The sequence below is a fragment of the Python bivittatus genome, unplaced genomic scaffold (genome assembly GCF_059951505.1).
Source record: "Python bivittatus isolate LINGU-HERP-01145 unplaced genomic scaffold, Pbiv_v1 ctg000080_np1212, whole genome shotgun sequence".
Taxonomy (NCBI): Eukaryota; Metazoa; Chordata; class Lepidosauria; order Squamata; family Pythonidae; genus Python; species Python bivittatus.
In genome coordinates this window covers 73,160,365-73,175,396 of record NW_028277035.1, presented here as the reverse complement: position 1 = coordinate 73,175,396, position 15,032 = coordinate 73,160,365, and the positions used below count along the sequence as shown (strand labels likewise).

The window sequence follows — 15,032 nt, the reverse complement described above, 5'->3', positions numbered from 1 at the left end:
CTTCCATTTTATTTTACAATAGGCTATAAAAATAATGGTGTCTTTGTATCATCCTTAAATTATTGACTCTCAATTTGAGACACCAGTGATAAACAACAATATTATCTGTAAATGTGCCTTTGTACCAAAGCATATTTTCTATCAAGAGCTGTTTAAGTGAAATTCTAAGATGTGCCTCCTAGGATATTGAGGAAGGGGGTTACTGTAAATTTTGTAATTATAACCTGTATTAAAACATAAACTAGGTGAAATTTCATGGTAAATCTCATCTTTTTTTTCAACTGCTTTCAATCTGTATTCTTCTTTGAAAAGAAAAAGAATAGAAGCTACTATGAGTGTGCCAAATATGTTAGGCATGTTTTTTTTTTCCTTGTATACAAGCAGAAAAGTAATTAGATTTGTTTGGGGTAATTGATTTTGTTTTTCCCCTCCCTTTCTGAATATGAGAACAGAAGGGTAAAAGAATAAATTACAATCTGTATGTTGCTATGATTTATGCTTCAGCTTATAAATCTTGCCTATTTTTTCATTTTCTTAACACAATTAGAGCTGAACGAATGCCCTAAGTATTTCTGTGACTTTCTCTACTCCATTTCCAGATTTTGCTCTCTGGGACTGTATTCAGTCTGCAGAACAGGAAGATTGTGAGGCATCTTTCAGTCTGTTTGGACTACATGTTTACAGAAGAGAGATGGAGATGCCATTAGAAACAAAAAGGATTTTCGTGTGCCTGCTTCTCTTTGTATTAAATTTGGCAGCAGCTATTGAAATCCCGCTTACTGGTGAGTTATAGCTATTTACTGAATGTTCCTCTACTGGTGATCAGATTAAATCCTACCGATGTGTTGTTTCCATTTTGAGCTTTATTTTTTTCCTAGCATGGCCTCTTAAGAATTTGTGTGTGATAGAATTGCAAGTTTGCTTTTCTGTCCTTATGATTCGTGCAGAGCCATAAAAATATACATATAGCACATAGACAGGTGCCTAAGATCCAAGTTATTCTCATTTCTCCTATATTATGAATCAGTCATTAGTGCTGTGATTTCCAAAGTTAGTCAGGAAGGTCACTAGAATTTTGTCTGGTATCCAGATATGATAGAGAAACTCAATGTGAATATCTAAAAATGGTGATAATAAATTAATAATATAATCCAATACTTCTTTGAATATTTATCCGGGGGGGGGGGATCAGCCAAAGGCATTTAATGAAACAATTGTTTTGCTGCTTTGCATATATTGTTATTTATTTATTTATTTACTTATCTAGAATATATTTTAGGTGCCATTCAAGACTGCAGTGGCTTGCAATATATAAAACATACATTTCAATAAAAACAGCTTATACATCATTTGTTTGTGAAGAGAAAAAAGAACTGCAAGATAATGGAAAACATGGGTATTTTTTTTCAAAGATTGATCCAGATATGGGACTGGATTTTCCTAAAATAGTAGTGTTCAGATAAAAGATTTCCTTTTCCTTTTCAATTACATCATTCATCCTGCTTTATCAATTCTATCTTATTAATGAGAGATTGTGTAGAAGTTCTGGAGACCTGTTCCATTCCCATCTAGTGTTAAGTGAAAACTTGCTGTTAGTCATGTAAATCTCACAAGTTTCCCTAATGGGAACAGATGATAAAAATAAGACTTAATACTTCCTCAGCTGACCAGGGCTTTGCTCCCTTCCATCCTTCCTTCCTTCCTTCCTTCCTTCCTTCCTTCCTTCCTTCCTTCCTTCCTTCCTTCCTTCCTTCCATGTATTCTTAATAACTGCAATGTCATTGTCAACCAGAATACGATATACTTCAGATCCGTTCTTATACGCAATCAACAGTTATTATGATTATGCTAATTATGACATTGACCCAATCAAAGTATCCTAAATTGAGCAATCAGTGATGAAGAATAGAAGATGAAAGTGTCTCAGTTAGAAAAATAATTCTTGTGGGATCCTCATGGCTCCTATCAGTGAGCTGGCTGCACTTTTGTCAATTTCTGCTAAGGGAGAGGCACCCATGTCTTCACTAACCACATGAATGTATCTTTAAAGTAGGATGCTGTTGTCATTTTCAACCTCTTATCAGCCAGCTTTCTGTCTTAGCAGTGAGGCATCCCATGGTAGCATGAAACGTTTTTGTCTAATTTAAATGTATGTAGCCATCATTGTGTACCAACGGCAAACTTTTGTCCAAAGAACTGTTATTTGAGAGAGAATGGTATTATCAGAAAACCTGAATGTGACTATTATAGATAGACAAATCTTTTGCTTTGCAATGTACAGAAGTGCATAGTAAACACATTGCCTTGAATCGTTTAAGCAGCCATGTCTTTTTCCAGGTTTGTGTGCCTCCTTCATCAGCCACTCCCAGCTGATATGGCTACTTTAATCATTCACAGAGATGTGTTTGTTCAGGATTTGCATAACTCTAATGGCTGTGGAAAAATAATTAAATTTCTTGGTGTTGGGTTCAAAATAAATGAATTACCTTTTCAGAGTTGGTCGTTGAATTCTCTTATAAATTGCAAATTTGGATTCTAAATTACCCATTATTTAGAATCATCTCCACAAATTACATGGCCTTGCTTTGACCCTATTTTTCCATCTGAATTCTTAATTTCTGTTAATGAAGGTTTTTAATGGCTTTAATAAACATGAATTATATTTAGCTATAAACAGGATAGGCAAAGCCTGGTTCCATTGGAGGTGTAGAGGAAGAGGTACCATATGGTACAGCAAGATACCACATTCTCTTTGAGCAGTGAGTTTTCCAGTTCACTAGGTTTAAAGACTTTCTAGCCAGTTCTCTAATATTCATTCCTGTAATTTATAACGAAGTGGTAATTCTATTATGGTCAATTACTCTTCAGGGTACAATTTCCATTTTTATAGTTTGGTTATGTGAAGATTCACAGCGCTTTAATTTCTTCAGCCTAATAAAAGAATGTAAATCTATGAAATAGATGATTTGCATAGTTGTGAGTCCATCCATTCTGCTCCTGAAGGTGTGTGGTTTTGAATAAAGATGCCAATATTTGGCCGTGGTGGACTCTACAGAGGTATATAAGGTTTTTTTTTTTTTTACTAGACTCAAGTGCATATGACATGGACTTGTGTTACAGTACACACATGCTCAGTTATGAATCACAATGTGCTGCCTCAAAAATGCACTTCTGGGATTGACCTGAGCCACTAGACGAATGGCTGCATTTTCTTCTCCAGAATTTCCATAAAGTTGATAAGACATAACAGCAGCATATTAAAGAATAGTGTTGCTAGAAATGTCTGTTCATGTGTGTAGGGCTCTTTTTTGGGGGGGAGGGGCACTCAGGAAGTTGCCTCGGTCCTCATATGTATAGGAAGCCCCATCTAAAGTATGGTGGCATTTGAAACTATAATATGGATTATATGGCCATTGCAGTAATAAGTCCTATGAAACCATGCAACTGAAAACCAAAAAGGCCATTGGCTTATTAAAGCTCATGGTCATCACTGTCTATACCCTAACAGTATAAATGCTCAGAGTATGAGAAATAAATATGGCGAACTTGAACTCTGAGCACAGAAAGACAAATACAAGGAAGATCTGATGGGTTAAATTCCACAGCAACTGGATACAGCAAGTAGACAATATAATTTGTTTAAAAATAACAGTAGTAGCAGAAAGGGAGAAGGAATTGCATTATTTGTTAAGTTTATCCTCTTAGAAATCAGAGGGAATAAACTTGGCAATACTACAGAGACTGAGTTAAAATAAGCAGAAGAATATGGTATAGTTATTGGTGCCTACCATTGCCTGCAAGGAGAAAATGCAGATGATGTCTTCCAAAGACTAAACTGCGTTTTTTTCAAAGAGGCATGATGGGGTACTTAACTATTCCAACATTATTTAGGAAACAAAATCTTCTAAGTGTGGTCCTTCCAGGAACTTCCTCTCTTGCCATACTGCTAACTTTGGCTCTGAGAAGGAGAGAAAGGCACCAAAGGATCAGCCATCTTTCGCTTAATACCAACTAATAGGAAACAATTACTTGAGAAGTAGGAGGACTACTGGAGGAAGAATGGCCATATAATGCTGTAGACATAGAATAAGTTTACTTCAGAAAAGCATTTTGTAAGGTAGATTTCATAAGAGGTGGATGGCATGACAATAAAATGGATACATAGCTGACTTGAAAATTATACCGAAAAGTGCTTATCTGTGGCTTTGTCAGCAAACTGAAATAAGATAACAATTGAATTACCACAAAATTCAGTCCTAGGCTTTCTGTCCTCAATGTTTTTATTAATTATCTGGGTGATGAAGTGTAGGCAATACTTAGCAAATTTACATTTTTGCAGAGAATTGGGTGAGATAGCTAATATCTGGAAGACAGAAATAAAATTCAAAACAAATTTGATAGACTAGAGAAATGAGCAGAAAGCATCAGAATGAAACTGATATATTCATTTTATTTATACAGTAAATGTATATGCTGCTCATTCCTGTAGCTCTAGGTGGCTTACAAGCACAGCTACTGTATATAACATTTAAAATTCTAAACCTATTCAGAACTTTAAACAACACATTAAAACTACAGGTAGTCCTTGTTTAATGTCCACTCATTCAGTGACAGTTTGAAGTTATGACAGCACTGAACAAGGGGTTCTTACTATGGGTCCTCATAGTTGCAGCCATTGCAGCATCCCCACAGTCATGTGATCACAATTTCGATGCATGGCAATAGGCTCGCAATTATAACATGACAGCATCCCAATCGCCGTTTGCAACCAGTATGGCCGGCTTCCAACATGCAAAGTCAGTGAGGAAGCTGGCAGAAGTTTGCAAATATTGATCACATGACTGCAGGATACTGCAACCATGTAGGATTTGCCTAACAGCAGCAACTAGGACTGCTGGAACTGCTATTATAAGTGGGTGCAATCATGTGACATTGCACCTTACAATCACGTTGCTTAGTGATGGAGTTCTCAGTCCCAACTACCATTGGGAAATGAGGACTACCTGTAAATGCTAAAGCCTTTGTAGCCTTGAAACTCTAAAAAGATCTGGGTAAAATGGTAGATTTAAGTCCCCTCCTAAAGTGTAAAAAAGAGGAAGCAACTCCAACTTCTGCAATTTGTTCCATAGCATGAGCCACAGAATAATCAGAAATTGTTGTTGATATTAAATATATTCATGGTGGGACCAGCAAAGGGTACCCCATTTAAGGTTGTACATGACTTATTGGTTCTGTAGGCAGTTTGGGCCTAAGCCATGGAATTAGCCTATACCCCAAAATTAGCACCTTAAATTGAGGGTTTGTGTTCTTTCTCTGACTTGTTGGCTTTTTATTTTTTTTTTAAGTTTGGAGGTATTAATTTTGCATTTGTTTACTCCTGTACACTAGATAGAGGTGATTTACAAGTTCTGCTTTATAAATAAATAATTTAACTATTTCAACACAAGGCATAACATGTCATTTTCTGTAGGCACTTCTAACCACCTACATCGCCTCATACTGGAGTAGCTGCAATTTCCAAACAGTCTTCAAGAGTTGCTTCATGAAGACCACATTGTAGTATACAACCTTAAGTTTACCAGCACATTATCACTGAAGCCAGAACTTCCTCTCCAGAAAGAAGCACAGCTGTTTATCCTGCAAAAGCTGATAAAGGGCTCTCCTTGCCACTGTTATTATGTGGCTATCCAGTATCTGTGCTGGATCAAGGAGAATCTTCAAACGGCAAACTTGTTCCTTAAGGGAAAGTGCAAGCCCCATCCAGAATAGGCCCAACACCTGAGCCCTGGAGCCCAGTCCCTGGAATCAGCAACAATTCCCTTGTCCAAATTCCATTTGAGATCATTTTCCCACATCCAGTCCTTTACCATAAGGAGGTATGCAGAGGCCCTCAAAACAGTTGACCTTGCAAGAAAGGAAAAGTACAAGTGATTGCCATCAATATATAGATGGCAGTTAACTTCAAATGTGCAAATGATCCTTCATATTTATGTAACATGGGAGAGAGAATAAAACCTCTGGGACTCCCAAGAACAAACTGTATGTTTCCCGGTATCACCTTCTGTTAGTGCCCAAAACATAAGAGTGGAATCACTTAAAAGTGGTAGTCTTCTAAAGAATTCAGGGAAACCGGAACAGGTTCAGAGAAGAACTATAAGAACGATCAAGGGACTAGAAAGCTTGATGTTTATTTATTTATTGAACATCAGATAAGATAAAAATGTTTCACTGACAAAAAGAAGGAGAAAGAAACATGAACAACATATTTATCTAACAAAAAGGCCAGAACTTCCCAGAGCCACAGGAAGCAATACTGTGTATTGCTTAAATTGTTTAATTTAATAGCATGGACAGTCTGAAAAGGACTGAAACAGTGGACATATTTAACCAAAATAAGAACAAACTAAATAGCTTGATGTTGGAATCTCTCTCTCTCTCTCTCTTTTTTTAAATAATAAAGAATTGTGATAATGCAAAACTGATAAGGTTATAGGGAAAGAATGTTGGTCAGCATGGAACAAAAATGAACAAGCAGGTCTTTCTTAGGATCAAAGTGCTGATGGTGAAAGAAAATAAGTTTTAAAAGCATAGTACTAAACTCTGAAGTTGATAATTAATGTACTTTCAGCAGAGAATATAGTTGCAGTTGAGATATGTAATAAGAATCTATGAGTGAAAATGAAAGGACTAAATTTATTAACTTCCCGATTAATATTAAAATTAATTTCTCAAATTAATCTCTCTTTTTTCCCCTCCCTCCCTCCCTCCCTCCCTCCCTCCCTCCCTCCCTCCCTCCCTTCCTTCCTTCCTTCCTTCCTTCCTTCCTTCCTTCCTTCCTTCCTTCCTTCCTTCCTTCCTTCCTTCCTTTTCCTGTTACAAAAGGTTAAGATGTAACTCTTGAGTTCATTCCCTTCAGTGAAATTCCTTTTGAACAGCACTGCTTGGGAACCCTCCTGATCAAGCCAAACCAAAATGAAGTTATGCAAGATCTCTGCTTTAGGGTTCTCTTGGGAAACACAACATATTCATGTCTGAAATGATTGCCATGAATATCTGTTTTCCAACTCTCTGTTTCCCTCCCTGAAAGATAATATGCTATCTTACTATATTACACCTTTTTGGAATAGCATTGCTGTTACAGTCCTTCAGCTATTTTGAGCAGCCCTATTTATTTCAAATTACTTCTTAGATTCAGGTTTTATGTTCTTGTCTCCAAACTAGAAAGTGGTAGAACATAAAGAATAATAAAATAAGGCTGCTGTTGAGTCTGAATTATTATGGAAAAGAAAAAGTACAAATTCAAATCCTAGATAGCCAGTGGTATTTTTTTTTTTTGTCTGCGCTCAGTCATTGCTGACCCTGCAGTGACTGCCTGGATGAGTCCTTGCAGTTTTCAAGGCAATTGTTTCAGAAGTGGTTTGCCAGAGCCTCCTTCCTAGAGCAGAGCCCAGCTGGCGAGCGCAGGAGGCGGGGTTTCTGTTGCTTCGCGCCCTTTTTGGGCGCGCACGGTTTTTCGCGCTTACCGGCAACTGCTCCCGACTCCTTTTTGCAAGGCGCCGCCAGCATTTTTCCTCCCACCGGAGTGAGAGTCCCCATTTATCTACTCACGTGAGTTTTCGACCTGTTGGGTTGACAGGAACTAGGGAGGAAACAGGAGCTCACCCTGTTTAACGCGAAGGCTGGACTCAAACCGCTGAACCGTCGGAACTATCATATGACATGTTAGATATATGCTGCAAGATGGCTGTTGCCTTGTAGAATAGGGTTACCAGATGTAGGCTGCACAAACCTGGATGACCACTAGATGGAGATTTTAATATCTCTTTACTGCCATGAAGCGGTCATTTGGATTTTTGCAACTGGAAGCACTATTATAAAAACATTTGATCATGTGCTCATACCTAATAATAGAAGGGTTACTGGACAACAGTTTAGACATTATTACAAGATGTTCCATGGATATACTCTATGTTATATTATTATTATATTTCTCTATAATCAGGCAATGGAAGTCTAGATAAGTAAATGATATAGGTACTGTAGAGATACCCATCTTTCCTTGGGAGCTCAAGGCAGTATGATGGTTCCCTGTCATTTTATTTGATAGCAAAAATTCTGTCAGTTTAGTTAGGCTGAGAGATAGTGACTGGCCAGAAGTCACCCAGTGAACTCTGTGATTAAGCCTGGGTGTGTCCCTGATGGATTGATCAAGTGTCTGACCACACAGATAGATTTTCTGCAGGACACTCTGTCCCCAACCTGGTCTTTCAGGTCTTCCAGTGGTGCACCCATTATTGCTGTAACTGAGTTCATTCATCTTGTTATCTGTCTTCTTTATCACTTTCCCTCCATTTTTCCCAGCATTACAGACTTCTCAAGAGAGCTAGGTCTTCATATAATATGCGCAAAATATGCTGGTCATTTGTGCCTCAAGTGAAAATTCTGGATTAATTTATTTGTTTTCTTGGTTTTCCAATGTTTTCTCAAGAGTCTTCTCCAGTACTCAAGTTCAAAGTGTACCTAGTCCTAGTCTAATATCTTAACTACTACAGCATCCTCACTCCCCTGTAAAACAATTGCTATTTATCTAATCTCATATTTGGATCATGTTTGTCACTGGAGAATATTTTTTGTAGCTGCTCTTATTTTTTGGAATTGCCTGCTAAAGTTAGGCTGGCTTTCTCTATGATAGAAAGACAGGGTATAAGCAAATATGGTTTCCTGGTTTTGTTTATTCAATCATTTTACCTTTGGGTATTTCAGTGCGACAGCTTCCAACAATAACAACACAACCAACTGATCAGGTTGCTTTCCCTTTTGATGAAGAATTTGCAATCAAGTGTGAAGCTAAAGGGAACCCCCAACCAATGTAAGTTTTACTAAATTTGTGACTCTCTGCATATTTATTTCTTTTTTACTTAGTGCTGTTTTAACCTTTGATTTTCACTGTTTTCTTTCAATTATAGTTATTCTTCTTCCCCCTTATCCTTATGTTATCACCTACCCTATATTGTTAGTAGATGCCCAAAGGCACCAGTCATAGATAAAACATAAAATCAACCTAACAGAATGTGCTGAGTGCCTTAATTTCATAATCTGTGTTTAACAACAGCCAGATTAACCTCAGAATTGAAGTGTGTAACAGCATGGCATACTAATGCAGCATTCTAGTTGCTATCAACCATTTCCTGTTTGAAATTTTAAATTGGAGAAGATCAGGTTACATTTCTGGTGTAGTTCCTGTAACCCAAGTACTTTTCAGTTTTTATCATAAAATGTTCTTTCCACATAGATGTCAAAGTGCAGAAGTGGCATACATATGGGGAAGAGAAAAACAATATATTCCAAACTTCCCATTCCTCCCCATTCAGACCATTCATTATCTAGATTCCTTCTCTACACAGCTGACCAATTCACATGTGTGTAGCCCTCTGAGACAAACCAACAGAAAGAAGAAACAACTATGGAGTCCTTGGGGTTCTCTGAGCATGGTGCACTGAAGATGTTACCTAGCTGGGTAACAAAACCATTTGCAAGAAAAGAACCAAGCTCAGAGAACCCCAAGGACTCCACAGTTCAACCCTGAGCTACACATATTCGCCTTTATTAGAAGAAACAACTATTCAAATGGCACCTTGTTGTTCAACCTGTTTTGCTATCTATTTATGGAGCTCCTACTCTGCCTTTTTCATGAAGGATAAATATTACCAGAAATGGAGTTAATGTCCCTGATATGGAAAATAGGAGATCCTGGCAGAAAAAAATCAGAATCTATTGATGGATGGATGGATGGATGGATGGATGGATGGATGGATGGATGGATATGAATATCAGGTGTTTTGTGTTTGATTCATTCCTTCCCTCTACCCACTACTCCAGCTGATCTTCAGTCCACTGATGATTGGAAGGCAATGACCTGTCTTTTGGTGAGGAGGTTATTTTTGTCAGACAAACAGTTGGAAGAAAGATGGCATGCTTGGGCAGTTCATAGAAACAGCAACCCCATTTTTATAGACTAGAATCAGCTTAGTAACAACATTCCCTTCTTCATTTCATTCCATATTGTCCTTTCTAGTCAAAACTAAAGACACAGTTGCCCAGGCTGATTATACAGGTAAAACTTAGAGGCCAGTAGGCAAAAGAAGGAAGAGCAAGGGGAACACTGTCAACTATTGGTTATAATAAACCATGGTTTATTAAGGAAAGACTGTTTGAGTCAGCCCAGTATATTCTGTTTAAAAAATAACTGACGGATAGGGCAAGCCATGATTTATACTATGCACCCTAGCAAATTATATGAAGTACGTAACAGCTAGAAGGAGATAACAAGATTTACATGTCCTTTGCATGACTTTGCATGCAAGACCTGATCAGGTGCATGCAACACCTGATATTCATTTTAATCTATTCCATACTTAAATATAAACATACTTATTTTGATATGTATATGTTCCTAAAACCATGAAAGGATGACATGTTATTTTGAAAGTATCACATTCTCTAGGTTAGTGAATGCAGACTCTATTACTATCCAGATCTGATTTAGAGGGCTCAAACTGGCAAAAATTTAAGATCAGACCCTTCATATGCAGCACTTTTCCATCTAGAGTTTCTGTTCCTCTCTCTCTCTCTCTCTCTCTCTCTGTGTGTCTCTCTCTCATTCTCTCTCTCTCATGTTTATTGAAGATTTAATTACAGTAATACAAAATTATACAAACTAAACTCAGAGAAAGAATGGAAAGCAAAAAGAGAAAATAAAAAGTGCAAAAAAGGAAAAAGGAAAAAAAAGGAAAAAAAAAGAGGAAAGAGTGAGATAAAAGAAATATATAAAGAAGTGATTTCCAGTATTCATCATAACAGGTATAAACAAGTTTGGTAGATCTTTATTCCTATAAGGTTACAAATCGATATCTCTTCTTCCCATAACCCAGGCCTTATCTATAAGCAAACCCACAAGACATCAACTTTTCAATCCTAGTGTCTGTAAAGGGTTGCCAGAACTTTATAAAAACATGTCTTATTTTAACCCTGATCAAATAAACCTTCCTATATTCCTTCCTTTTATTTCTAAAAATCTTAAACTTTAATTCATTCAAATATTGTTGTAGGATTTGATTTCTCTTCAATTCTTCTTTGTCCCACCGCAAAGGCTTCTTCAAGCCTCTTTTGTAAACCCAATTAAAAGACATTATCCAGGTCATTCTCTTGGTTTATCATTTGTATGTATTTCTCCTTTATTTTTTTAAAACTGTAGCCAGCTTCTTTTGTACATCCAGTAAAGAGTCCGTATCTGGATCTTTCTCTTGGCCTGTCACTTGCATTTCTACTTTAAATGCCTTCTGTCTTGTAATCCACACTTTTTTTTTTAAGCCAATATTTCTGATTCTATTATTTTTGCATCAAGCAAGATTTGTTTCACATCTGTCATTCCTTCAGGGAATTCTGGAAACAAAAGTTTAAGGTACAGTGATTTCTTCCTCACCTTCAATCACCCACTTTCTCAACATAATGTATTGCTTGCAAAGTGGGGGACATTTTTGAACATTATTAGGAATTTTTGCAAAACAAAGGTTTGCAAGCTTTTACAAAGAATTTTTACAATTCTCAGATAATCTGCATGGAGGAGGAGGAGGAGGAGGAGGAGGAGGAACCTTGTACAAATATATATATAAAATCCCTTCTCACCCCTATGGGTGGTACGTGTCTTCCTCAGTCTTGTGTCCTCTACCAGAGGCCTGGGAGTTTGAGGGTTCTGCGCAGTATCTTAGCTGTTCCTAGCACTGCACTCTTCTGGACAGAGAGCTCTGATGCTGTTCCTGGGATCTGTTGGAGCCATTCTCCCAGCTTAGGAGTCACAGCCCTGAGTGCTCCTACCACACTGAGACCACTTTGGCCTTGACTTTCCACATCCTCTCTAGTTCCTCCTTCAGGCCCTGGTACTTCTTCAGCTTTTCACAGTCCTTCCTGATTTGCTGTCCCTTGGCACAACTACATCTATTACCACTGCTGTCTTCTGTCTACTACCATGATGTCTGGTTGATTGGCCAATACCTGCCTGTCCGTCTAGATCTGGAAGTCCCATAGGATCTTAGCCCTGTTAATCTCCACAATCTTATGTGGAATCTCCCATCTGGACTTGGGAGGGTCTAGCCCATACACTGTGCAGATGTTCCTGTACACAATACCAGCTACTTGGTTGTGCCGTTCAGTGTATGCTGTTCCTGCCTGCATCTTACACCCTGCCACTATGTATTGGACTGTCTCTGAGGCCTCTCTGTGTAGTCTGGACCTTGGGTCCTATCTAGTGTGGTAGACCCGCTGCTTTTATGGATCTTAGTTCTATATATTTAACATCTCAAAAGAAAATGGAAGAGCTGAGATAGTTGTTGCATAGTTAAACCACAGCATTTCTAGATACCGCATGGTCATCAAAGGTCACTGAGGGAAAGATCATGAAGGTCACTATGCTAATTCCCAACTTGTAATTGTCGCACAGTGCAGTGTATAGATAGCCATTAGATCTGATCTTGCAGGGCTCTTTCTTACATTCTAAGGAACTTTTCTAAATGCTGTATTTTATATATTATATTTGTCTCTCAACACATACACTCTGAAAAAGTACTTTAATTTGAAGTTTTGAGTGGCTCAGTGTAGAATGCATCCCTGTGTTTTGGGTGATTTTATCACAATGTATTATGTGGACTAATCTAATATGTACTAATTATAATTTATTCATGTATAGGCATAGCTTAGGTGAGAAAAGGCAAGACATAAATGATTCAGAGTATCACTCTCTGGTATAATTTAATTTATACAATAGTGATACATTACAACTGTTTCAAAATTATTCATGTTAAACTTTTCTCATTTTAGCTTTAACTGGACAAAAGATGGGAAATCATTTAGTCTGTTGGATGACTCACGGATAATTACATCTAATAATTCAGGAACGTTTGTAGTTAAAAATCATGGGAATATATCCTTTTTCCAAGGAAAATATCGTTGCTATGCGTCCAATGAACTGGGAACTTCTATGTCAGAAGAAATTGAGCTAATAGTTCCAGGTGAGTATTCATGATGATGGTGGTGACTGGCATTTTAATGTACTTATTCTAAACAGCCAAATTGTAAGATGGCAGAACATGTTTATTGTTGTGGTAGTTCATTGTACTAATTGCCTCTAACTTGATTTGGGATTTACAAGAATCACTCAGGAGACAGGGGCCTTGGAAATTACAGATGTTTTGTTTTGGAGAATTGTGCTAAGCATTCCCTGTACTTTAGTTGAGTCTTAAGTATTCCTTCTGGATTCCCCCTTTTCATCCACTTTCTCCAAGGTACATTTAAAAACACATCAAATGGAAATAAATGTATTGAGACTTCTTGGTAGAATAACAATAAAAACAAAGAGTTAGGAAAGCTAATTATGAATTATTTTTCTTTGAGCAAATCTATTGAGCATTTTTAAATTGGAGATATCAGAATTGAACTTAAATATGAACCTAAATGTGGAAAGCATGTGATCTACATTAGTAAAGTTTCCTTCAAGTCCAGCTTGACTCCTGGTGATTTTATGGGCACATCCCCTTAGTATTCTTAGCAATTAAGGGTGTTTTGTCATAGCCTTCTTTCAGAATGTTTTTCAATTCCGTAGTCTAAAGTTCCAAGTATTTGCTGGTGATCTCCCATCCAAATTGGTTATCTGATGAGTTAGCTGGTTAGCTTATGAGCCCAGTAAAGGTTGGCCAGGTGCTGCCACCAAATAAAACTGATGGTGTACAGTAGCAGGCTTAATACCATTCTCTATGTATTTAAGTATCTTATCCATGGACTACTGGAAACCTTTTAGAAATTATATGCTGGGGCAGCAAAATTGTGTGTCTGATTGCAAAGTGACCAACAATCTACAATAAAGGACAGATAGATAATATTTTCTAATGAAGGCTTAACCTTTTCACCATGATTCCAATGTTTTTTAAAAGTGGTCTTCCAGGGGTATAGACAGCATGGCAATAACACAGTAATGTCACTTGGAGGAGGCAGAACACTAAATACAATCAAGGTATGGATGGTGGTAATGTCCATAGAAGAATGTAGGCATCTGACGTATCCTGCATGATGGGCTGAGGGTTGAGTAACAGACCAAGGAGAGTTGCAGGCAAGCACAGAAGATGCTTCACTATGTACCAGCTCATTTAGGGTTTCTCAACCTTGGCAAATTTAAAATTCGTAGACTTCAACTCCCACAATTTCCCAGCCAGCTTTGTTGGCTGGGGAATTCTGGGAATTAAAGTCCACATATCTTAAAGTTGCCAAGGTAACACCCTGAACTAGGGTGTTACAGAGTTAGAGCAAAATTTCTTTGCTGGTGCCTAGTAGCTGTCAAGGTTGTTGCAGGCCAGATGTAATAGCCTCAGTACTGTGGCAACCAGCCATGCTGCTTCATCCTGAAGAGATTGCCCTGAAACCCCACCATTGCTGTTTCTCCTTGGAAGCAGCTGCTGCATGCAAGCCCAGGACAACAGAACAGGTCTCCTCCCTTGAATGCAGCCACTGGCTCATTAAGAGGAGTCTAACATAATCTGAAAGATTTGCCTTGTGGCCAGAGAGTGCTATTCATCCTCCTGGGCAGAATGTTCAGCTCTTGAAGGATTCTTTGTAGTTCTCTGTTGAACATTAAAGGAAAATAGATTTACTAGGTCCTGCTTAACACATTTCTTTTCAATCTTACTTTCCCAGAACAATCCCAATTTGGGATAAATACCAATCTTAAATAAACCCCAAAATGTGCTGCTGTGGATATTGGTGAACAACTTGGAGGCTGAGTATTTACTCACACTTGACCAAAGAGAAGAAAAAGGTCTTGGAGGGCAGAAACTCTGTATAATGTGCTTTAGACAAGATTGCAAGATAACAGCTTCAGAATCTTAATTGCATAATTAGGTGCATCTTTAGACCCATTAAGATGGACTTCGAACATATGAAGTGAGGAATTCTATATGAATCTTATGCATATGTAATTGTCAAAGAAT

At 37.7% G+C, this 15,032-nt stretch overlaps 1 protein-coding gene across 1 annotated transcript in view; it reads left to right on the top strand.

Moving 5' to 3' along the window:
* The first annotated feature begins 607 nt into the window (after window positions 1–607).
* Window positions 608–15,032, top strand: part of CHL1 (cell adhesion molecule L1 like) — a 93,526-nt gene continuing 79,101 nt past the window's right edge. Inside the window, exons 1-3 of the mRNA XM_007427096.4 lie at window positions 608–782; window positions 8,764–8,869; window positions 12,874–13,064. Of these exons, the coding sequence (XP_007427158.1) occupies window positions 692–782; window positions 8,764–8,869; window positions 12,874–13,064 (388 nt within the window). The 5' untranslated portion in view covers window positions 608–691. The remainder of the gene's footprint in view (window positions 783–8,763; window positions 8,870–12,873; window positions 13,065–15,032) is intronic.